Here is a 25,681-nt window from a genome sequence, read left to right on the forward strand (position 1 = left end):
CCAAAATCCACCCACATGTTGTAACCCTTATAGGTGGGGTCCTGCATTTTAGAATTCTGCTTTGATGCCCGAGGGTTTTGTGCTCTGCTATAAATGTGAAAATAAAATAAATAAATGGATATTTAATAAATATGGTGTGAATGATATATGATAATGATTTACCAAGCATTGAAGGGCCCAAATAAAATTGTGCAAGTAAATTCTAACCTTAAATCTAATGCTCTCAAGCAAACTAGAAAGACACCTGCCGTTGTAGTAAATCATACTGAAAAAAAGTAAAGCTATATCTACAACAAGCAACGCAATTAATAAAAATAGTCCTGCAGGTATTTATAAAAACTGCAGTAAATGGTTATGCTGTTACAAATTACTGCTTTCATTGTTAAAATACACAATAACAGTAATAGTTTGTTAATTTTATCCCTGACATCCTGCATTGCAAATAGCCACCAAAATCCAACACATGCACATAATCTGTACTGCAAAGCTTACAGCAACCCATAGGCAATGAAATCAAACCTATTTCTCCGACAATAACTAGCAAGATCCTTATGATTTGTTGCTGGCTGTATTTCAGTATTAATAGAATCTGTAATAAATATTTTACAAGTATTCTTATAAATTATACATATAAAAAACTGCATGCATTGTACATTTTAATAACTAAAATATTTATAATGAAAATTTGCTATTACTACACATTCCCAATATTCAATTTAAAGACCTGTTTACTAACAGTATAACAGAAGAGAGGGGTACACAATATCAACAGCACATTTAAAAAAAACAGTTCAAGTTAGACATTGTTCAGATGATTTTTTGTTATTTTACTAAGATACAAAGCACACATGGTGTATACATGAACATTTTCAAGTGTCAATGTGTGGGACACCTTATAAAACATTAAGTATTATTCATCACCATGGCACCACCACAAACGGTGGGAACTACATAACACACGTAAGGTGACATTCTTAATGGTTTGAATGCAATGATGACCAAATCACCATAAAAGTAAAACTACCATGGAATTTAAAAGATACAAATTATTATTGAATAGGGCAATAGCCAGCATAAATTTTACTGTAAACGTCAGAATATTGTATATAAAAAAGTAAACATTTTAATATATTGTCTTTACTAAGCCAATAAAGTATTATTTAAATGTGCCTAAATAATGACTATGAAAAGTAACATATAGTACATGTAAATCTATTACTACACTTCTACACACTTCCCTTCTTCAATTTCTGACTATTTTCAGTATGATACCAAGATCAATTTTGAAAAAAGTACATAAAAGTAGAAATAATTGCATAAAAGAACCTTTTGTGGATTTTTGGGAAAATCTTATGTGCACATTACTTATATAATTTGAATATTTAAATTTAAAAAGTGGATTTTAATTTTCCTTTTGTTTGTAAGATTCCCCACTAAAATTGGAGGTGAGAGATGGCTGTAATGGTAGATATGTAGGCTGTCATAAATTGCATCTAGCCTTAAGCAAAACATATTTAAAATCCTATATGTAAAAAAACAGTCTTTTTCATCATAGAAATACATTTCATATGCATGTCAAAGAATGTAAACCCATTTATAAAGCACCCAAAATAAAAATGAAAGAAATACAAAATGATCATTAAATAAAATGACATTTTCAAAAAACAGAAATGAGTTGAACTAGTTAAGGTTAAACCCCCAAACATGTTAAAGTATGCAACACAACTCAAATTATATTACACACAAATCTCACTATAGTCTGTCCCTTTGGCCAGACTTCTTTACCATTTCTCACTCTGTCCCTGGTTGATCTACTTAGCTTGGGGAAACACAGGTTCTGCTCGACTTGTTCTCCCTCTCCAACTCTGCTCACTATAGAAGCACTCTCATGGATACCAAGTCAGGAGGCTTGTTCCTCATATAGAGGTGTTGATAGAGTGATTGGACTAATAAGGGATCCGATTCTCTGGTACGTTTCCCCATTAGCTTCGTATAGAGTGATTGGCCCTGGATTAATGTTCCCACCAGCTTTCCATTAGCGTGGCAGTGTTTGTGGTTACTTGCAGGTATTTTTGTTTCATAAATGAGGATCGCCCCATGACCTGACCACCATGGCCCAAGGTTACAAAATCCCTCTCCACCATCTTGGAATCACGCAGTAATACACAATCTGCTTCCCTGCATGTTTGAGAGTTTCTTTCCTCTCGGCTGGCATTGCTGCACAGAGCACGCATCTATCATGTATGATTTTGTTGTTTGCTGCATCATTTGTTTGGCTCCAGGCCAAAGCTTGTGCCCCCAGCATGGGCAGATATTGCACTTCTGCTCTGCTCCTAAAAATGTGGGCGTGGACCGAACAAGGAGAAAAGTCTCCTGCGAATGCTGCGCAAGTACAATACTGATACTGATACTGGGGTCTATCTTCTCAAGGCTTCTTCCCTGGGGACATATGTAGGCGCTATGGATGCAGCCTCACTCCCCCCACCCATGACAAATGTCACCCCGTTTCACCACTTTAGGCATCAATGGAGTCCCATCATCCAAGGAAGGGCTGTGGCAGGTATGGGGAAGCCTTCTTATCCTGCCTACTGGGGTTGCATCACTGAGCAGTTGGCTTCCCCTGGCCCTCAGTGTTGTCCACCTCTCCTCTCTGGGTAACAAACAGGTCACTTGGTCACAGGTGTCATTAGGTTACGTTAAGGGAGTCTTACAAGGTGGAATTTGTAATGGGGGAGTGTTTCAGATCCAACAGAACACTTGACAAAGAAGAACAAGTTACTTACCAACTGTAACGTTCTTTCGACTGGATGTTCCTCCCACGTATTCCTCATCTTATGATAAATCGTTATCTCCAGCTTCGCTGCTTTGAAAAAAAAATTCTCGGCAGAGGGCGCTGTGCTCGAGGTTGCAGCGTCGACTGTCCCTCGATGGGCTTCGTACTCTGTCAATGTCACTGATGGTATAAATAGCTCGAGCCGCGCCCGTTGCTTCAGTTCTGTTTTTTCGATGAAACTATAGGAGGAACACCCAGGTGTGCCTCATGACTGATGCACTCTTCGTGAGAGGAAAGTGTAAAAACGTAAACTGTACTGCGGGGTAGGATGGGAGGGTCAATGAGGAATACGTGGGAGGAACATCCAGTCGAAAGAACGTTATAGGTGGTAAGTAACTTTCTTCGAATGGATTGTGTCCTCCCACATATTCCTCATCTCATGATAGACTCCCATAGCAGTGTCAATTTTGGAGGTGGGAGTACTAATTACAGTTTTCATGGACTGAGTGAAGTACCGCCTTGGAAAACAGCCCCTCATTGGAGGAAGCAGTATCTGAACAGTAATGCTTGATGAAAGTATGCATTGATTTCCAAGTTGCAGCTGAACAAATGTCTGCTGCAGGAACTCCCCTCTTTAGAGCTGCAGAAGTAGCCATTCCCCTTGTAGAATGGGCTCGAAGCCCAGCTGGTGGGTCTTTTGCTGCTAATTTGTAGCATTCCAGTATAGCTAAAATGATCCAGCGGGATATGGTCTGTTTTGTCACTGAAAAACCCAGTTTATGATCAGTATAACCCACAAAAAGCTGGTCATCTTGGTGTAACTTTGACATCCTTGAAATATAGAAACTAAGAGCCCTCTTGGGGTCTAGTCTATGTAGTCTCGCCTCTTCTTTGCCCAAATGAGGAGGAGGATAGAAAGTTGGTAATATTTTTTGTGACAAATGGAAGTCGGAAACCACTTTTGGTAAAAAGGAAGGTTTAACTTTAAGAACTACCTTGTCCTTATAAGAAATAGTGTACGGAGGTTTGCATGAGAGAACCTGAAGTTCACTAACCCTGCAGGCTGATAAGGCCACAAGAAGAACAGTCTTTAATGTTAGAAGTCTCAATGGACAGGAGTGTAGAGGCTCAAAAGGTATACAAATCAGAAACTTAAGTACCAAATTTAAATCCCAAGCTGGGACATGAAAAGGTACTGGAGGGTATACGTTAGTAAGTCCTTTAAGGAATTGTATTATTAATGAAATTTTGAAGTATGAAACCTCTTCCGAGGTGCGCTTGGAAATGGACAGCGCAGCAAGATATCCTTTAATTGTTCCTATCTGGAGCCCCAGATTGGCTAGATGCAATAGAAAAGAAAGCACCATTGGGGTGCCACATTGAAAAGGGTCCACATCCTTATCCTTGCACCACTTACTGAACTTATTCCAGTGACATCGGTAGAAAGACTTTGTTGTTGGCCTTCTGGCTGAAAGCAAGATCTCCATTACGTCATCCGGAAGATCCCAATCCTTGTATCTCAACCCCTCAGAAACCATGCGTGAAGGTCGAGTGTCTTGAACTCTGGATGGAGAACCCGACCTTCCTCTTGCGAGAGAAGATCCTCTCTTTGCAGAAGATGTATTGGAGGGCAGATGGACATGTCTAGAAGGTCCGGGTACCACGTCCTCCTGGCCCAATCCGGGGCAATTAGGATCATGGTTTTCCTGAACTTTCTCAACCTCCTGATTACTTGAGAAATCACGGGGACTGAAGGAAATGCGTACAACAGTGGAAACTTCCACTCCACTAAGAATGCGTCTCCCAGAGCTCCTCTTTGAGGAAATTCCCTTGAGCAGTACTGATCGCACTTCCGGTTGATCGCAGTGGCGAAAAGATCCACTTGAGGGGTTCCCCAAAGGGTGAAGATCTCCAGAAGGACTTCCTGAGCTAGCTCCCACTCATGGGAGATTGTGCTCTGCCTGCTCAGAGTGTCTGCCGCCGTGTTCTGCTCTCCGGCTAGGTGAATTGCCGATTGAGAGATTCCTTCTCGTATTGCCCAGAACCAGAGCTGCATTGCCTCTCTGCACAGTGGTAGCACAGTGGTAGTGACCCTACACCTCCTCGCTTGTTGAGATAATACATGGCCACTGTGTTGTCCGTCATTATCAGAACATTTTTTCCCTGTACAGAAGGCAGAAAGGCCTTCAGCGCTAGTCTGATTGCCCTCAGCTCCAATAGGTTGATGTGTAGTTTGGACTCCGATGGAGACCAACGAACGCTGATTGTCAGATCGTTGGTGTGCTCCCCACCCCGTGAGTGAGGCGTCCGTAACTACTGTTATCTCCGGCTATGGTTGCCAAAAAGATTCTCCTTTGAGGATATTGTTGCAAGCCCACCATAGAAGATCCTGAGCAACTGCGCTCGGGACTTGCAGAAGATCTGACATATTCCTTGAGAACTGGGACCACTGAGTTCTGAGTACCCATTGAAGGGATCTCATTCTCAATCTGGCTTCTGGCACTAGGAAAATGCAGGATGCCATGAGGCCGAGCAACCTCAGAAAATCGAAGGCCGGTAGATGTTGGGCATTCTGGAACTTTGTCACCATCTGCAGAATGTGGAGAGCTCACCTCGAAAGGGCAAGGCTTTTCCCGAGGAAGTATCCAAGACTGCTCCGATAAACTGGAGCTTTTGGGATGTTATCAGGTAGGACTTCTTGAAATTGAGGGAGAAGCGCAATTTGTGAAGGAAGTGGCAGGTGATCGAAAGATGTTCCTGAGCTTGTTCGGGAGAACATGCTTTGATCAACCAGTCGTCCAGGTAGGGGTAGAAGTGAATCCCCCTTCTCCTGTGACTCGCTGCCACTACCGCCATCAGCTTGGTGAAAACCCTCGGGCGGAGGTCAACCCGAATGGCAGAACTCGAAACTGATCATGAGAGTTGCCAATCGCGAACCTCAGGTACTTTCTGTGCTTGGGATGGATTGGTGCATGTAAGTAAGCATCCTGAAGGTCCAATGATACCAACCAGTCTTGGAGTTGGAGAGCCTGAAGGATCTGAGAAAAGGTCACCATCTTGAACTTGTCCTTCCTGAGGAACTTGTTCAAGTTTCTTAAGTCCAAGATGGGTCTCAATCCTCAGTCTTTTTTTGGGATGAGAAAATAGGGGGAGTACCAACCCCTGTTCCTCTCCGCTACAGGTACCTGTTCTATAGCACCTTTCTCTAGCAGGGTTCAAATTTCCTGCAACAGGAGCGGGTCTGGAATTTTGACGGAGTTGGCTCCCGGTGGATGATTGAGGCCTTTTTTTGGAAGGGGAGACAGTCACCTTGAGCTACTGTTTCCAGTGCCCAAGCATCTGAGGTAATGCCCCGCCATTCCTTCAGATGCTGAGAGATCCTGCCTCCCACTGGGGGTTTGTGTAACAAGGTCTCGGAGTGATTTGGAGGCGGCTGCAGGAGCAGCTTAGGGCAAAGATGCCGCTCCTGAGGCTGGTTTCGCACCTCTTCCTCGTGCTCCACAAGGGACATTTCTTTTGCCTCTTTGAAAAGCATGTCCTCTTCCTCTACCAAAAGAGGAGTAGTATCGAAAAGAACGACCCCTCCAGGAAGATGAGCCGGAATAGGGTTTTAGAGGCTGGCGCATGGAGGCACTAAGATTTAGCTGCCGCTTTTGAGGTCTGGAGTTTTTCTAGGCTTTCATCAGCCTTTCTGCCAAACAGCCTCGAGCCATCAAAGAGCATGTTGAGAAGTCTGACCTGCACATCTGGTGCAAACCCCGACTTCCTCAACCACGCAAATCTGCGTAGAACCGTGCTTGCAGCCATGGATCTGCTGATGCTATCAACAGTAGCCAGTCCAGACTGGAGACATTCCCCCATTTCCTCCTTCCCGTCTTTGACTATATTCAGGAAGCCTTCCCTTTCCTCGCCTTCCGGAATATGATCAGCTGCCGCCGAAATACAGTCCCACCGGGTACAGGTGACATTGGTTGATTTAAGTGCCATGCTGCCTGAAGTGAAAACTTTACGGGCCCTGAACAACTAGACTTTCTGAAGTCGGATGCCTGTTTAAGTATTCAGGATCAGAAGCAGCTGGTCTATATTTCCTGGGGAAATTACTGTTTACAGCAGCAATACTTTCCAGATTTTCCCAGTTTTTTTCCACTGTCCTCTGAAGAGCCCTATGGAAAGGGAGAACTGGATCTTTTTGAGGACCTCTGACAATTAGATCTGCCATATCATCCTGTTCGAAAATGGGTGAAGTGTTACCCCAACCCATATATTCAATTACTCTAGTCATAAGACTCCTGTGTCCTGAGTCTGCGTGTTCTGCAGGATCAGGTCTGCAAATTCTAATTCTAGTGACGTGTCAATGCCACTGGCAGAATGCAAAGTATCCCTCAGGTCTCTCATTTTAGACTCTGGATCTATAAGTTCCTCTGGAACTTCCTTTGTGCCATATTGAACTCCAAAAGGAGAGATTTCCTCATCCTCTGAGGCAGATTCCTCATAAATTAAGGACATAGACTTAAGGTTCTGTTTGGCCCACCATAGACTTAAAGTCAGATCTGGGTAAAGGAGTAAATCGCCTCTCTTCCTCCACAATAGAAAAATCCTTCGAAGTTGTCGAAGGAATCTTCTATGAAGACTTCGAAGATGCTTTTGGCTTCGATGCCGAAGCGATCGACGCCGATGGCGTCGAAGAAGTCGTGGAATCCTTCGACGACTTATGTTTTTTATGTGGCACCGGAGAGGTACTCGACTCTCGAAGAGTCTTCGACTCCTTGGCGTCGACTCGAGTTTTTCGAGCATCCTCGACACTACTGACTTTAACCATAGTAGTTTTCGACTTCCCTTTGTCTTCCAATGGAGCGACTTTAGGGGTATGGCTCTTCTGAGGTTTATTCGAGGGGGTCGGGCCGCATTCTCGAATACCTCCATCTTTTTTCGAAATTCCTCCCATTTTCTGGGGGAATCAGATTTTGTCGGACATCGAATTTCTTCGGTCGATGACTCAGAAGATGATGGAGACCTATGTCTCCTCTTCAGTTTTTTAGACGAGGAAGATGACGAGCGTTTCGACCTGCTACTTAGATCGAGATCTCTTGGAATGTTTACGGTGATCCGACACCTTCGAATCGGTCAATTTTTTTATGTTTTTTGGACACAGCCTTAGCTTTAGAAGCTTCCTTCCCCACCGACAGTTTACCTCTCCTCTCACGAAGGGCCTTCTCCGTCAGACTGACGGGAGCCACAGTCGTCGGTTCGATGACTTGAGCCAAGGCACCAGAGACAAACTCGGTGAGGATCCGTAATCGACATTTTTGATCCACAATCGAAGCACTTCTTAAACCCAGTCTTGGGTGTCGAAGGTGTAGAAGAATACGACATTTTGCTCTCTCAGAAAACTTTAAGCGCACCGTTCGGTGTATCATAAAATGAGGAATACGTGGGAGGATAGAATCCATTCGAAATATATTTCAAAAGATTTTCAGGATGGGGAATGGGACAAACCCTGATGGGTATTAAGGTTTTATCTACAAAATAAAGTAAGGGTCTATTCTGTGAACAAACTATTCAAAGGGTGCCAGAATGGATGAAACTATAGTACATCAGGGTTCTGCTATCTAAGAAGAATACTGTCTCCCTCTGGCGCACTGCTCTAAAGTGCAGTCTCTTGAATGTAGCGTCCAGCTTACTAGTCACATGTCATTTTCCTCCTCCAGCAATCATATTCGCTTCTGCTTCCCCGTCTCCCAGAATGAGCTAACAGAGTACTTGCACAGTGCCTGGGCAAGATGCGGACTCCTGATTGTGCGCCTACACACCGGATCACACTAGCCAATCTCATTGATCGTGAGGCTTTCTAGGTCCATACAAGTAAAGGAAGTCTTTAAAAAGCCTGGCCTCATTTTAGATTCAGACCATGTGCTCTGCTTACCCCCTCTCTGGTTTGCTGTGCGGTTTCTGGGTAATAGGCTGTGTGTCAGGGTTGGAGATCTTGTGCCTCTCTTCTATCCTTTTTCCTGTGCATTTTGTTTTGGGTTCCCCAGGTGTTTGATGTTTGGTTAAGGTTCCCCATGTGGGTTTGAGGTTTGCTTACGCGTTTCTGTGGGAAAGCCCTCCTGCTAAACGAGGAGGAGGCGTGTTTCCCCAATCATGTTTCTAGGTGATTGAGGGAACATGAGCAGGTTGCAGGCATATGGCTCTCCCGTGGTCTTGCAGGGTCTTTATCCCCATGGAACAAGGAAGGTGGTTCCAATGAAATGCAAAAAGGATTTACAGAAAGCCTAGCCCAGACCTTCGCGGACTCCCCATATTCTTCCTACGGGGTGGGATGAAGTACGCTAGAATGGGGTCAGGACACAGACTCCATCACAGGTGTCATTTGATGATTTGTTAGGAGTGAAGGTTCTTCAATGTGTGCTCCCCCTAACTGTGCCAACCTCTCCAGTTCCAGCCTAGGCTGGTTCTGGTCCACTCTACACACATGCATGCATCCCTTGGTCTGCCCTGGAGGAGGTGCCACCACCAATGAAACAGCTTGTGGTTGTGACTCAATGTTTAAGGGCAGATACAGCCTGGCATCAGCCCAGCCAACAGCTTTCCTTCTCTGACATGTAATCAATGGGAAGTGGCATTTCTTAAAACACCAGGCTGGGATCACATGAGATGCAGGATTCCTAAGGCCTTGACTCCTTGACTGCTCCTGAGGGTTAGGAGAGTGCCTTATATTTCGAGGCCATGCACCATCTTCGTTAGCGCATCAATGGTCTGGTTTGTCCACGGTCAAGGGCTTTATCTGATTATTAAGCCAGTGCAAGTCCCACCGTTTCACCCTCATAGGAAATATACTCAGTCACTCTGCAGCTGCACACCAATGGCCTTGGATTCAAACCAACACTTTCCAATGCCATTGTTTACGGGACGCCCACTTTCATGTATTTGCCGAACTGTTTGAATACTGAATATCCTGCGATCACACCTACTGAATCTTTCCTTCCCCACCACCAGCCCAGTCTGCGCAGCGCTTGTACACTCACATGTTCAGGTTCTGTTTGGCGCAGCTCATGCAGCGCTTGTGCACTCGCATGTTCACGTTCTGTTTGGCCCAGCCCGCGCAGCGCTTGTGCACTCACATGTTCAGGTTCTGTTTGGCCTACCAGCCCAGCCCCCGCAGCGCTTGTGCATTCACATGTTCAGGTTCTGTTTAGCCCACCAGCCCAGCCCCCACAACGCTCGTGCACTCACATGTTTAGGTTCTGTTTGGCTCAGCTCATGCAGCGTTTGTGCACTCGAAGGTTCATGTTCTGTTTGGCCCAGCCCGCGCAGCGCTTGTGCACTCACATGTTCAGGTCCTGTTTAGCCCACCAGCCCGGCCCATGCAGCGCTTGTGCACTCACATGTTCAGGTTCTGTTTGGCCCTGCCCGCGCAGCGCTTGTGCACTCACATGTTCAGGTTCTGTTTAGCCCATCAGCCCAGCCCATGCAGCGCTCGTGCTCTCACATGTTCAGGTTCTGTTTGGCCCACCAGCCCAGCCCCCGCACTCACATGTTCAGGTTCTGTTTGGCCCACCATGCCAGCCCACGCAGCGCTCGTGCACTCACATGTTCAGGTTCTGTTCGGCCCCCCAGCCCCGCACTCACATATTCAGGTTCTGTTTGGCCCACCATGCCAACCCACGCAGCGCTCGTGCACTCACATGTTCAGGTTCTGTTTAGCCCACCAGCCCAGCCCAGGCAGCGCTCGTGCACTCACATGTTCAGGTTCTGTTTGGCCCACCAGCCCAGCCCCCGCACTCACATGTTTAGGTTCTGTTTGGCCCACCATGCCAGCCCATGCAGCGCTCGTGCACTCACATGTTCAGGTTCTGTTTGGCCCACCAGCCCAGACCCCGCACTCACATGTTCAGGTTCTGTTTGGCCCACCATGCCAGCCCACGCAGCGCTCGTGCACTCACATGTTCAGGTTCTGTTTGGCTTTCTCAATGTCATTCTTGATTTCTGGCGTGATGTTAAAGCGCAGTTTGGTGGGCATTGGCAGAGGAACCATTGGAGACCTCACAAACTCTGGCTTCTTCCTGAAATGGAACACATTGAATTAAATAATTCCACTAACAAACATGCTCATGCTTTGCATCTACTCCCTCGATTGGCTCTTTGGAGACATGCACTATCGTGGACTGTACAGGCAGGGTATCAAAAGGTAAAATATACACATATAATGTGTTTTACCTAAGTCTTTCTTTGGTATCAAAATAGTTTGCTTCCTCAGCCGTTGCTTGCCCCAGTATCAAGGTAAGACAGCGAAAATGTTTCCTCCACCGCGAAGTACCTTTGTAACTTTCATGGCATAGGTCCAATGTCAGTGGAGAAACTCGTGGAGCTGGGTAGTATCACACCATGAGTTTGCCAGCTGTGTGCCAATGAGTAAATACCAGCATGTGAAAACCCCTGGGCACCCAATACAGCCCACATTGAAAGAACGGGAGGAACCTTACGTGTACTCCACAATATGGTCGAGGAGAGCCACGATGGGGGGGCCTTCAGCAGGGGCATGCTCGTAGTTCAGACCGCAGGATCCGTCTTCAGCAATGATGAACTATATAGTGAGGAGAAAGGAAAGTGAAGGGATCAGGAAAGGACAGCAGCAAAATATCACTCCACTGTAATATACCAGAGCAGCCAAGCTTTACTCAAGGGGGGAGGGAGTCAGGGGGGGTATAGGCTGATAATATAACGGTAGAGCAGCAGAGCACTCTGGCCGCACTCTTAGGAGGGGAGACGGTTGGATTTAAGGTATAGTTAACCTACACAATATATACAAAGTTTATGCTCTGTATTACAAATACATGCAGTAAGAAATACACATCAAGGTAAGTCATTTAGGTCAGTTCCAGTATCAATGCAATGTATCTAGAGGAGGCTCTACTGGCATCCAGAGGCAGCAGAAAAAAGCAAGCCCAGACTAGAATGGTGCTGTCCACCTTTCATGCTCTAGATGAAGGGCTGGCAGTGATTTACCATCAATGAGACATACGATATCATTTGCATGCATTAAATGTACAGCAGATGCTTCTAATACTTTAGGGCGCGTCAGGCGTTCAGAAGCCTTGGTCCATTGGGTTCGACAGGATTTCTATTTTAGGGATTCTCAGGTTCCTTTTTAGGGTTCTCCTACCTGTGTTCCTTTTCACTCCTAAATTTAGATCACAGACCTATTGCTGGTGGCCAGAGGGACTTCAGGTCCCCCGGCCATTGCAACCATTTGGCACTCACTTTGATTGTTGGCCCTGCATCGCACAAAAGGATCCCAGTCCCAGGGGTGCTTCTGAAGTACCCCACTTGTACCCTGTGGTGATTATACCACCACCCTACATAGGTTTTATGGCATATGCTGGTGGCATCTATTATTTAGTTTTGGCTTCATCAGGGGTGTAAGCTAATTTATCAGCTTTGGTAGCCCAACGTACCGTTTTGGTAGCTGTTGGGTTATGTGACGAATCCAGGGTATTCGTCACTTCTCCCCAAGAAGAAGCTACCCCCTTGGTGACTAGTGTGGTGAACCCGCCACACAATACACTCCCTAGGGGGCAGGGCAAGAGGTATTTCACTGCGGGTGACACTCTTACGGACAAAACATTCCCAAGCAGAACCTTTACTATACCTCCTTGGTATTCCGACTCCCAAATATTTGCTGGATATATGGCAGTTGAGCAGTGTCCTAATGTGCAGGGCCCTTTAAAATGGACTGGCTTGATTTCAGACCTGGGTCTGTTGATGCCCCTACCTGAAACCCAGAACCAAGGATTGTCTTATTTCTAGTTCCCGGAAGGAACTCATGGCCCATGCAGAGGAGGAGAGAGCCAGCCGGTCGGTGTAATACAGCAGCCTGTGCTGAGGGACACCTCCCTTTGCAGACCTTGGAGGCAGACCACATTGGAGGCATGGTGGGCAGAGAGCCCGAAGAACACTGCTGAGCCCAGGAAGAAGGCGAAGTGCCCAGAGCCACCTAAATGACAGAGAAACGAAACACCACCACCATCAATGATGCCAAAATCTAGTCGAGCACAGAACAGAGGAACCAAAGAGGAAGACCCGACCGTGAAGGTGTCTGAGTCATGGTTCTGCAGAAGCTGCCTTCCTCGACACACGTCATTGCAGGAACAGAAGTACCAGGCAGGTCGGATTAATCAGGAAGAGGGAGGTGAGGCATCGAAGAAGCCCACGAGGGGCTGACATTGAAATTAACCCATGAGGTGGTGAAAGAAAACCTGAAATCCAATGGCCTGAAGGGATAAATAGCACACTTTTGGCTAACATATATACAGACATTATGAGAGCCGACCAAGGTGAACAAGATACGCAATGGTGTTATCGAGCAAGGAAAAGGCAAGAGCACCTGCCATTCTTATGTGGAAAGGAACCCGATTGCATGGGGGTCCAGAGTAAGCTTCTCCAGGGGGCTAGAAAGACTGACAAGACTGAACATTGAACACTATCAACAGGCAGGGACCTGATAGAGAAAACTAAAAGACAACTGGGTGAGGGTAAGAAACCAGCCACCGGAAGCGCAAGTACCGTGAGAGTAAAACATACTGAGGATAAGTCATGGTGCTTAGTTCTAGTGGTGGGATAGAATGGGTTTGGACAGAGGACACTAGTGAGGTACATTAGGACACACTTCAATTTACAATGTTCTTTTGAAACTAGGGACCCATCTTTACAGCTGGAGGGCAGGTTGAGGTTTTCTTTACTTTAATAAAATGAGTTGAATTAGGTTTACTCGTCCACATCCTAGATCTGAGTTACCAATTTATTCTTTGAAGTCCTGCACTTGGCTAGTTTGCATTTTAGAGCTTCCTTTGTTGCAGAGAGCCACGAGGTAAGCCTAGAAGGGCTGTTCTGCTCACGTGGGCTCTTGCTGAGCTGAGCGAGGCAGCCTCCATATTGATTGTAACAGCTCATGTCTGTGGGCTTCCATATCACATACTGTCGCGGGTGGTCTGGGTTAAGAGGCAGATTTAGAGCCAAGCAGATGGTCAAGCCTTCTGAGCCTTGGTCGGTTGGATTAGGCCAACCCCTGTCAGTGATGGCACTTAAGGGAAAACTCCGTTTTAGCACCTTCTTGGTATTGGAATTTTCTGAAGAAGCAGGTGTACTTACCTGCTAGAGAATTTCTTGCCGTTGCTGCAATTTAAGTGCCGGGTGATGGACCCTTGGCTGATCTCTCGTTTGTGTTGTTGGCTTCTGGATATCCATCCGGTGCCTCCTCTCTCCTCCTGCTGGCTCCATTTATGTACTGGGTCAAGCCTTCTGTGCCGGTACCATCTCTAGGCCTTTTAACCACCACTTCCCACATATCTCCGCCAAAGGTGTCCATATTGGGTGCTGATCACTGCCATCGTCAGGAAGGGTGTGGAAATCACAACGTATCTACTAATCTGCTCTCCAGAGCAGTCCTGGGTCGCCCCACTATAGTCTTCTTCATGGGACCGTTTTCTTGCTGTGGGCACCCTCTTTTTGTCCTTCAAGCCGCTGAAACCTGTGTTGAGTTTGCCTGCCTTTCCTCATTCTTCCTCACTGCTGCTTTTGCTTCTGCTTTGAGGGCGATCTCTTCTGGGAAGGATGTTGTTTGTTCTTTGTTGTAACTGTAGTCATCGTTGGCCCAGGGTTCAAATCCCTGGGTAGTCATACCATGCAAACCACACCTACTAAAGAAGCCTTTGTTGGGTTCGTAGCCTTCCAGGAATTGACAATTGGGACGCGAACACCATGAGTACCTACCTCAGGGCCCTGGGAAGCTGGGTTATCTGAAATACTCACCCTCAGGGGTCTCTGATCGGAGTTCAAGACTTTTCAGTGTTTGGGTCCTAACTTCATTTTCCCCATTGATTTCCATTAGAGCATTTCCCGCTGGGCTGCATCTTTCTCTGGGGCTCCTGCTTCTCAAACAGACCTCTGGAGCTCTCCATTGGGTCTACTCTGGTTCTCTCTGGGGTTGTTCATCACCAAATCTGCACCTCTGTTGTTATACTGGCACTTAACTGCATTTTCTCCATACACATGGCTTCGTTATTGACTCACCTGAAAATATTCCAAGTTACTTTGGGGATACTTCGCTGCCCCTGCACCTTTGTCCTGCATCCAGTTTCGGTCCAGTGATCTTTACCCCAAAGACTGGAATGCGAGCCCCTGGCTGTGATTTCTAACATGTTTGCAAGTCCTGCTCGCCAGTGCTGCATATGTGAATGCCTATTTACAATAACTATTTTGGTGATAATGTGCCTATTTTCCCCTGAAGTGGATGTTGCCTTTTGGTGGCTGCGTTTTATGGGCCCCGGTAATCTTGTGTATACCTTGACCAATAAATACTCTTCCTGTATTGGGTGAAATACAAACTTCCGCGGCATAGGATTCCGATGGCCTGACCAGAGCCTCCATCATGTTGAGCAAGGCCTATGCCCCCTCCCCCACCTTAAAATGTGTGTGTGGGGCTTGTCAGTAAACCCTATAGATGCATTAGAGGCAATGACATCCACGAGTAGACCAAGTACTCTCCTTGCCACAGGGCACCCCCTCCTAGTTTATTTGCCCGTTTATACTGCGCCGGAGCCGGCAGGCATAAGGGCGCAGAAGGAGGGAAGAAACTGAAGCAGACTAGGGTCGGTTGCCAGAAGGGAATTATTCAAAAAGAAGAGTTTTCAAACGTTTTCTAAAGTTTAACAGATTTGTTTCTGAACACAAGTCCTTCGGCAGATTGTTCCATGCCATTGAAGCCTGCAGATTGCTCCATGCCATTGAAGCCTGCAGAGTGCTCTATGCCATTGAAGCCTTCAGATTGCTCCATGCCACTGAAGCCTGCAGATTGCTCCATGCCATTGAAGCCTGCAGATTGCTCCATGCCATTGAAGCTTTAGTTTGCTCCATGCCATTGAAGGTTGCACAGGAAAGGATCTTCCAGCTCCGCTGACCCGTTTGCTATGTAGTACAATCATTCGTACTTCCTCACGGAGTCTGGTCGTTCTTTTAGCAGCATGTACTTTCATGTGATCGTTCAAATACCTAGGTGCTTGTCCATAACCGCACCTATGTACAATAGTGAGAGCCTTAAACTGAACCCTAGCCTTCACTGGAAGCCAGTGAAGACTCCTTCTCTGTTCCGAAATAGGTTCTCGCCTATTCACATGCCTTATCAGATGAACTGTGTCGTTTTGAAGGGCTTGAAGAGTGCCTAAACTGCCTTTACTAACGCCAAGATAAAGGTCGCTACAGTAATCTATTCTGAGCATGAAAAAAGAGGATCCAATGTAGGAACCCTCCCGTCCCCCGCACACCATCTATAATCCACCAAAGAGGTTGTAATTAGACATTCAAGTTACTTAACTGAATTTACAAAAAATGGTTCATAGGAAATACATTCATAAAGCAAAAATTCTAGATACACAGATTGTGTTTAAAAATAACAAATATTTTTAATTACATATGCATGGACAAATATGGTGGCGAGCAAAAACACATTCCACAGGCTCAATAAAGTGAGGCAGATCCTCTTCATCAGAAGCCTATATGGAGCGTATAGACGCTGCAGCAACAACCGCTGGAGCTACGTGTGGATCTTCCATGGCCGGTGTGTGCCCCTCAAGCTTCCCGTGAGGTTGTGCCTCCTCGTTCCCCTTTCAGTTCGGGTCCTGAGTCTTCCTGCTGTACTTGCCATTGTGTTTGCTCTGTTTACACTTGTGTTAAATGAAGGGCTGGAAGTGCCATATGGGCCTTGTCTGCCAGAGATTTCCATGCAGAAGCTCTACCTTCAGAGCCTGCACAGGGGCACGCACAAAGTTAATGCTGTGGGCCAGCTGAAGGTAAACAGAGGCTGCCTGTTCTCGCCCGCCGGCTGTGTACGCCTTCCCCGCAGCCTCTCCAAGCTGCAGCAGTCAAGTCCTGACTTGGTAATCACTGTCGCCCAGCCCTCGCACTAAGCCCAGTCCTTTCCTCTATCCCTGGGGTGGGGACAGAGTTTCGCAATGTGATGCTGAGACATATGGTTTCATCGTCAGGAGGATAGGTCAGCAGCAACGTGCTCACCTTGGAAGCAAAACGACACGGAGCAACACAGGTTCGATCCCCGGGTCCGTGCTTAGAAACCTCTGGGTATTAAGCGCGTTATAAATAACCTATCATATCATGTGAGACGTAATATTCTCAGGTGATAGTGGGAATTATTCACCATATGTTGAATGTGTGCCTCTGAGGTGAGACAAGTTTCAAAAATGTCTCCTGGGGTTTTCGCCTTAAGGGAGACAGGAATATGGTGGTTATTGAAAGAGAAGCCAACATACATCTCTAGCTTCCCTCTAGTTTGGGGTGATCATAAGATCAAAACTTTGGATTTCGTCATGAATTTGTGTCACTCTCTTCAAGTCAGTTTCATAATTACTGCTTAATTCTATAATTCAGCGTGATCAATGTCATTTGAAAAATAGACACCCAGTCTTTTGCGTAAGGCACAGAGGGGTTGGCAGTAGACATTAAAACATTATGGGGACAAACAGGAGCCCGGGAGGGACCCCGCACCTCAAAATATCATAAGGCGAGTAGCTACTTGAGATGTTCTTTTGTCAAGAAAGGATGCAAACTAAGCGGTTGCCTCCTCCAAGCATCCTCTGACTTGTTTTAGCCTCTTTAGAAGTTGTTCTTGGTCCACTAAGTCGAAGGCTGCCGAAAGGTCCAATAATATCAGCAGCCTCAGTTTGCCCTTAGCCATAAGAAGCAGCATCTCCGTCTGGAGATCCAGGAGAGCACTTTTGGTACCATGATGGGCCCTAAAACCAGATTGTCTCCAATGCAGTGCCTTTATGTTTTCCAGACGTTATTGGAAATGGTGCTATCGCAAGCTCATCAATGACTTTCAAGAGGAAAGGAGCGTTGCAAATAGGTCTTAGGTTCGTATTGTTTTTGGGGTCCATGCCAGCTCTTTTTATGCGAGGGGGTCACTGCCATCTTTTTAAGGCCACAGTGTACTCTATTAGTTCTGAAAATGGCATTGGCCAGGCGAGTGATGAAAGGAACAAATAATTCCTAGTGCTCCAGAAGAACAAGTTACTTCTTACCTTGTAACGTTCTTTCGATGGGATGTTCCTCCGACGTATTCCTTATCCTAGATATCTCCTTCCAGCTTTGCTGGCCTCGGAACATTTTTCTCTAGAGGACGCTGCGCGTCAACATCCGCCGAGTCGATGTCCCTCGACAGCCGCCGTATTGACGTCGACGTCATCCTGCCTATAAAGGCTGGGCGCAGCGTCCGTTGCTCAGTTCCGTTTGTAGCCCACAATTTTTCTTTCTGGACTAGACTAATCACCCTGAAGGAGCGTAAGCTGCAACAACAAGGGAAGTAGTACTATGGGGATGGATGGGAGGGTCGATAAGGAATACGTCGGAGGAACATCCCATCGAAAGAACCTTACAAGGTAAGAAGTAACTTGTTCTTCAAGGGATTGTGTCCTCCGACGTATTACTTATCTTAGATAGGCTCCCATAGCAGTATTCTGTTATTGGAGGTGGGAGTACTGACTTCATGCTTCCTTTTATTGATGAATAGAGTGCAATACTGCCCTTCCAAACCTAGTCTCTTGACTGGAGGAGGAATCCAAGTTGTAAAACCGTGTAAAGGTATGGACGGACGACCATGTGGCAGCCGCACATATGTCTTTAACCGGCACTCCTCTTTTGAGGGCCGATGAAGCTGCGATACCTCTGGTCGAATGAGCCCTAAGATTTTGAGGGGGCTCTTTTCCTGCCAGTTTATAACATTCCAAGATGGCTAGAATGATCCATCTGGAAATGGTCTGCTTAGTTATCGGTAACCCCAGCTTGTGACCTGCGTAGCCTACAAACAGCTGGTCTTCTTGTCTTATCCTAGCCAGTCTACTGATGTAAAAACTTAAAGCCCTTCTTGGGTCCAGCCTGTGTAACCTCTCTTCCTCTTTCCCCGGACGAGGAGGAGGATAGAAAGATGGCAGGGTAATCTTCTGAGTGATATGGAATTCAGAAACCACCTTTGGGTGGAAATTAGGCTTCACTTGCAGGACAACTTTGTCTTTGTGAAAGATTGTATGAGGGGGTTTACAAGAAAGCTTGTAACTCGCTCACCCTCCTAGCAGATGTAAGTGCTATTAATAAAACAGTTTTAAGGGTAAGAAATCTTAACGAACAAGAATGGAGTGGGTCGAAAGGTGTGCCCATCAGGAAAGTTAGGACTAAGTTTAAATCCCATAGGGGAACCTGGAATGGTCTTGGGGGATAAACGTTAGTTAACCCCTTTAGAAACTGTATTACCAAGGGTAACTTGAAATAGGATGGTTCGTCCGCAGTGCGTTTAAAGATGGATAGAGCTACGAGATAGCCCTTAATGTTGCCAACTTGAAGGCCAAATAGAGTAGGAAGGACAAAACCATTGGTGTACCACATGAAAAGGGGTCGATATTCTTTTCTCTACACCAGCTGCAAAATCTATTCCAACGGCAGCGGTATAAAGACTTTGTTGCTGGCCTCCTTGCCGAAAGCAACACCTCCATAACATCATCAGGGAGGTCCCAATTCTTGTACCTCAGCCTTTCAGAAGCCAAGCGTGAAGGTTGAGGGTTTTGATGTCTGGATGGAGAACCTGACCTCCCTTCTGTGAGAGTAGATTCTCTCTGAGTGGAAGTCGAATTGGAGGGCAGATGGACAAGTCTAGAAGGTCCGGGTACCACGTTCTCCTGGCCCAATCCGGGGCAATTAGGATCATGGTTTTCCAGAATCTTCTCAACCTCCTGATCATTTGAGGAATGGCAGGGACCGGTGGGAACGCGTAGAGAAGCGGAAACTCCCAGTCCACTATGAACGCTTCTCCCAGAGCTCCTCTCGGGGGAAATTCCCTTGAGCAGAACAGATCGCATTTCCTGTTGAGGCTGGTGGCGACCAGATCTACCTGAGGGGTTCCCCAAAGGGCGAAGATCTCTTGAAGGACTTCCTGAGCTAGTTCACACTCGTGGGAGACTGTGCTCTGCCTGCTCAGAGCGTCCGCTGTCAAGTTCTTCTCTCCGGCTAGGTGAACTGCCGATAGAGAGATTCCTTCTTGGATTGCACAAAACCAGAGCTGCATCGCCTCTCTGCACAGGGGTAGTGATCCTACGCCTCCTCTTTTGTTGAGGTAATGCATGGCCACCATGTTGTCCGTCATTATCAGGACGTTTTTCCCTTGTACAGCTGGCAGGAACGCCTTCAGCGCAAGTCTGATGGCTCTCAGCTCTAACAGGTTGATATGTAGTCTGGACTCCGATGGAGACCAACGACCGCTGATGGTCAAGTCGTTGGCGTGGGCTCCCCACCCCGTGAGTGAGGCATCCGTGACTACGGTTATCTCCGGCCAGGGTTGCCAAAAATGTTCTCCTTTCAGAATGTTCTCCTGACAGGCCCACCACTGAAGGTCTCGAGCCACCCTGTCGGGAACCTGAAGAAGATCTGTCATTCTCCCTGAGAATTGTGACCACTGAGTTCTCAGTGCCCACTGGAGGGATCTCATTCTCAGGCGAGCTTCTGGCATTAGGAAAATGCAGGATGCCATGAGGCCTAGCAACCTCAAAAAGTCAAAGGCTGGGAGACGTTGGGCATTTTGGAACTTGGTAACCATCTGTAGAATATCTTGAGCCCTCACCTCTGGTGGCGAGGCTTTTCCCAGGGAAGTGTCCAGGATTGCTCCGATGAACTGGAGTCTCTGCGATGGTATCATTTGTGACTTCTTTAAATTGAGGGAGAAGCCCAGTCTGTGAAGGGAGTGGCAAACATGATTTAGCTGGATCTGAGCTTGTTCCGAAGATACAGCCCTGATCAACCAATCGTCCAGGTAGGGGTAGACGTGAATCCCTTCCCTCCTTAGACTTGCAGCCACTACCGACATTAACTTGGTGAAGACCCTCGGGGCGGAGGTCAGCCCAAATGGCAGCACTCGAAATTGATAATGAGAGTTGCCAATTGCGAACCTCAGGTATTTCCTGTGTTTGAGATGGATAGGCACATGGAAATAAGCGTCCTGAAGGTCCAGAGATACCAACCAGTCCTGGAACCGAAGGGCCCGAAGGATCTGAGAAAGCGTTACCATCTTGAATTTGTCTTTCCTGAGGAATTTGTTCAATTCTCGCAAGTCCAAGATGGGTCTCAGTCCTCCATCTTTCTTTGGAATGAGAAAGTAAGGGGAGTACCAGCCCTTGTTCCTCTGGTTCTATGGCACCTTTCTCTAGCAGGTCTAAAATTTCCTGCAAGAGGAGCGGATCTGGAGCTTTTTGAAAGCTGATCCCCGGTGGAGGACTCTGAGGTATGCGTAGGAGAGGCAGGCAGTAACCTTGGGCAACTGTCTCCAATTGCCCAAGCATCTGACATGATAGCCTGCCATTCCGCCAGATGTTGAGTTAACCTGCCTCCTACAGGTGTCTTGTGAGGGAAGTCCTCAGAGTGGTTTTGGGGCGGCTGATGCAGATGCCGATGGTAAAGAGGTACCTGCTGTTGCTGCGGCTTTTGAATATCTACCCCGTCCACCTCGGGTAGTTCTTCTTTGTCCCCTTTGAGCCGGTCGTCCTCTACCTCTTCCGAATGCAGAGTAGAAGCGAAAGGACTTGCCCCTCGCAGAGGTTCCTGTGGGACGAAAAGGTGTCTGACGGATTGCAGCGCCTAGGGATTTTGCTGCTGCCTTTGATGTTTGCAGTTTTTCTAAACTGTCATCCGCCTTTTTCCCAAACAAAGAGCCATCGAATGGCATGTTCAAGAGCCTGGCTTGCACATCTGTGGCAAATACCAGACTTACTCAACCAAGCGAATCTCCTTGTTGTTGTACTTGCCGCCATTGCTCTGCTGATACTGTCAGCCGAATCAATGCCCGTCTGGAGGGATTCGCACATAGCGTCTTTACCGTCCTGTATGATATTTAGGAACGCCTCCCTTTCTTCTCCCTCCGGGATGCAGTCAGCCGCTGTAAAAGCACACTCCCAAAGTGTATGGCTGAATCTAGCAAGGGTGCAAGTAGCATTAACAGATTTTAACGCCATGCTACATGCTGAAAAGACTTTCTTTGCCATAGCATCATATTTCTTATCGTCCCTGTCCTGTGGGACGGTAGGATAAGCAGTCTTGACGTCAGTAGAAGATGCTGCCTGTACCACCAGACTTTCTAGGGATGGGCGTTTTGACAAAAACTCTGGGTCTGCAGAAGATGCCCTGTATTTAGTAGACAGTTTTTTATTTACTGCCGGGACGACATCTGGGGTTTCCCAGTTCGTCATGATTTTCCTCTGAAGAGCTTTATGAAAAGGCACTACAGGATCCTCCTGTGGACCTTTATCAAGAATATCCATGAGGTCATCTTGTTGGAAAGCCTGTGAAGGTGTTGACCACCCCATAAATTCTGTGATCCTGGCCATTAAGGCTCTATAGGGGGTTTCAGCATGCTCCCCCGGGTCTGGCCTAGTGAACTCCACCTGAGGGGAAGTGTCTAACCCACTAGCCTCATGTAAGGAATCATGGAGATCCTTTAACCTGCGTTCTTCTGAGGATAACTCCTCTTGAACTGGGGTTGCAGGTCCCTGCAACTCAAATGTCTCTTCTTGGTCAGATAGTTCTCCCTCTTCCATAATTGAGGACATAGTTCTCAATTGTTCTGAACTCACAAAGGGTGTGAAACCCATCTCCAAGGCAGAGGGTGCCAAACTTGTTGTAATCGGCCTCGAAAACGTCAATGTCGTCGACGCCGATGTCGAAGGCTTCGGCGATGGCGTCGAAAACAAAGGCAGAGGCCTCGAGGTCCTCGATAGAATTGGGATTCTGCTCGAGGAAGTCGACAATCTCGACGCCATCGGCATCGAGGACCTGGGAATAGCCACTGGGTGCGCCGCAACCATGACTTTCCTTGGCGTCGACACCGGTGTCGAAGATGGCGTCGAGTCGACAGACCCGTGTGTCGAAGGTCCCTTCGACAATGGCGTCGAAGACACCGACCTCGGCGTCGACGGAACCTTTGAAGAAGGTTTCGAGGTCATAGCTTTACTCGAGGGTTTGTGACGCGCTCGAGAAGCTTCCTTCGCCGGGTACTGCGACTGGTGGCGTTTTTGACCTTCGGGTCTTTCGACCAGAGCATCGCTCTCGGCAGTCTTCGAGGGGGTCGAGGCCGCTTTCTCGAAGACGCTCATCATAATTTTGCGGAATTCCTCCCATTCAGCCCGGGAACTATGTTTCGTGGGGCAAGGTATTCTCTTAGGAGAAACAGAGGAAGAGGAGGACGGAGAAGGGGATCTTGGACGACTCCTCTTCGAGTGCTTCGATCTCGAGGAGTGATGGGACCCACTCCGAGACCTAGAGCGCGAATGGTGACGAGGAGACGAATGTCTCGACTTCGTCGAGGAAGAAGAAGCTTTTGAAGTCTTACCTTTCTCCAGCTTTCCCCTACGCTCCTTCAGGGCCTTAGCTGTCATGCTATGTGAGGGTCAGTCAGCGACATCTTTTTCCCACAGTCTCGGCATTTTTTGAAGCCGGACCGAGGGGTCGTCGGTTCTGACGAGGAAGCCATCGAGTATGGATCGAATATCTCGAGGTAAATAGGATAAATTCTCTACGAAACTGAGCAACGATATTCTGAGGCACTGAGTAAGCGCGGAAAAACGGAACTGAGCAACGGACGCTGCGCGCGGCCTTTATAGGCAGGATGACGTCAACGTCGATACGGCGACTGTTGAGGGACATCGACTCGGCGGACGTCGACGCGCAGCGCCCTCCAGAGAAAAAATTTCCGAGGCCAGCAAAGCTGGCAGGAGATATCTAAGATAAGGAATACTTCAGAGGACACAATCCCTTTGAATAATTTTACTCGGGAGCATATCTCCCGCACAGGTAGAAGGTTTCATAGATTTCAGAATCTTAGTTACTTCTTTGGTGCAGGTAGGTTTAAATGAGAAGCTTGGTTGCTTTATCAGTGGCCTTTGAGACTTATCCTCTGCACAGAAGTTGGGGTTGAACTGTCCCTTACTTTCCGAGATTTTAATATGTGCCTTAGCTATTTTATCTGCGAAGACCTTCTGAATGTCCGCATATAGGGGGCTGACGCATGACATAGCTTTGGGCTACAAAAGTCATATTTAGCATTACCAATTTGCTGATCAAAGTAATTTCTCTTGGCCAAAATAATTTCTGCTTGATATGCTTTCTCCAACTCCTTCCAGTCATCCCTATTCACCAGAGTTGGTGTTTTTCCCACGCTCTTTCAGCTTTACGTTTCTCTTTTTTGTGATATTTTTCTAATGCTTTATCAAACCATTTATGACTTGTCGATTTCGTTCTCAAAAACAGGACTTAATTAGAGGCAACCTGGTCAAGTCTAAAAAATATTTCAGTGTCAAAACTTGATGCAAATGATTCCGGGGAGAAAGAAACAAGTGTCTTGTTCATTACCTTGGCTAGACTTGTGGCCTGACTAATATTCTTAAAATTCCTACTGCATCCTTTTCTTAAGGGATTTGCCTTGTCCCGAGAAAAGGAAGGAAGATTGAAATCAAATGATACAAAGAAACGATCGGACCAGATCTACGGTCGGACGATCAGAGGAGTTATGTCAATATTCTTACTAACCACCCAATCAAGGGTGTTGCCAAACCTACGCGTAGGTTCATTATTGTGAATGATAAAATTGTTGGCAGTGAGGCGTTGGGTCAGTATAAAAGCATCAGAATCCTGAGCATCATTGTACCATCTGTTAAAATCGCCACGACCAACGTAGCCACATTGGGTCTACTGAAAGGGGAACGGGATTCCATTAAATCCTCAGTAAAGCCGGGCATGTCCTTAGGGGGTCGGTAGAGAAGGACGATATTCAGACAGTTAGGGGTGGGAGTAACTAATCAGCATGATTTCACACTCATTACAGCCGATCGAGGTCTGAAAGAAGTGCAAGTCCTCTCGTGCCAAAATGGCCACTCCTACTTTTCCTACATCTCTATTAGTGCCAAAATAGGTATACCGTTGGGGTGTAGCTAAAAAAAATGTGGCCCGCTGGACTCTTGCAGCCAGGTTTCTGTTAGACACATAATGTCTACTTGATTATTAACAATATAGCCCCCCCACATCTATTGCATGTTTGTTCAAGGGCCTAGTATTTAAAACAGTCACTTTAATAGGGCTCGAATGCAGAGAACCCTTAAATGTAACCATATTCCTACTGCCCTTAACCACAGATGGGCGGCCGATAGCAATCATATGTACCCAAAGTTGGCTAGAGGCGATGCTAATTATATACGCACGTATAGATTGAACGTTGCACAGCTATCTCTAGAAATTTAGGTGCCAGTTACTTATAGAATATGGAGTAACCATCAGCGCTGGTGCGTCGCGCAAACTTGCTACGCGCTGATGTGCCTGATTGCAAAACAAATACTTCCCGGAAACTACAGTACCGATGGGAGATGTCGTTACCTAAGCGGGAGGTGAAGCGCACAGTATGCACTAGTGCACGTTACCCGGTACAGACGGTACCTAGAAGTTACTTAGAACAAAGCAAAATATGTTACACAATTGCAAAGCATATGATTATAAAGTTTAAAATTGCACTAAAATAATATGAAAACAGATTAGCGATTTTAAAATGTGTCTACAAGGTTTCCCTATCCCTAAACAAAATAGTATTTGCCATATCCAGCAATGCCTAGTTACACAATTTAGTAAATTACAGTCATTTCAAGGAATAGTTCAAAATCATCTTGTGACGCGAATATTTATCCATTAAAAAACAAAGTCTGTTTTACTTGCACAAAGGTTCTTTTTTCTCCATGTTTCAAGAACTCTTTTTACAAGTACCATGGACAGGAACATTTATTTTTGATGTTCTGATCACGCAAGCCATATCTCGAATTG

The 25,681-nt window shown here is 46.6% G+C and overlaps 1 protein-coding gene across 2 annotated transcripts in view; it reads right to left on the minus strand.

Annotated features, from left to right (window-relative positions):
* Window positions 1–25,681, minus strand: part of CRAT (carnitine O-acetyltransferase) — a 362,964-nt gene that overhangs the window by 99,574 nt on the left and 237,709 nt on the right. For both annotated transcript variants that reach the window (XM_069609217.1, XM_069609218.1), the window contains exons 8-9: window positions 11,257–11,357; window positions 10,717–10,836 (exon numbers count right to left, since the gene is read on the minus strand). In XM_069609217.1, coding sequence (XP_069465318.1) covers window positions 10,717–10,836; window positions 11,257–11,357 — 221 coding nt within the window. The remainder of the gene's footprint in view (window positions 1–10,716; window positions 10,837–11,256; window positions 11,358–25,681) is intronic.

Source organism: Ambystoma mexicanum, chromosome 8 (genome assembly GCF_040938575.1).
Source record: "Ambystoma mexicanum isolate Mex_15411 chromosome 8, UKY_AmexF1_1, whole genome shotgun sequence".
Lineage (NCBI taxonomy): Eukaryota > Metazoa > Chordata > Amphibia > Caudata > Ambystomatidae > Ambystoma > Ambystoma mexicanum.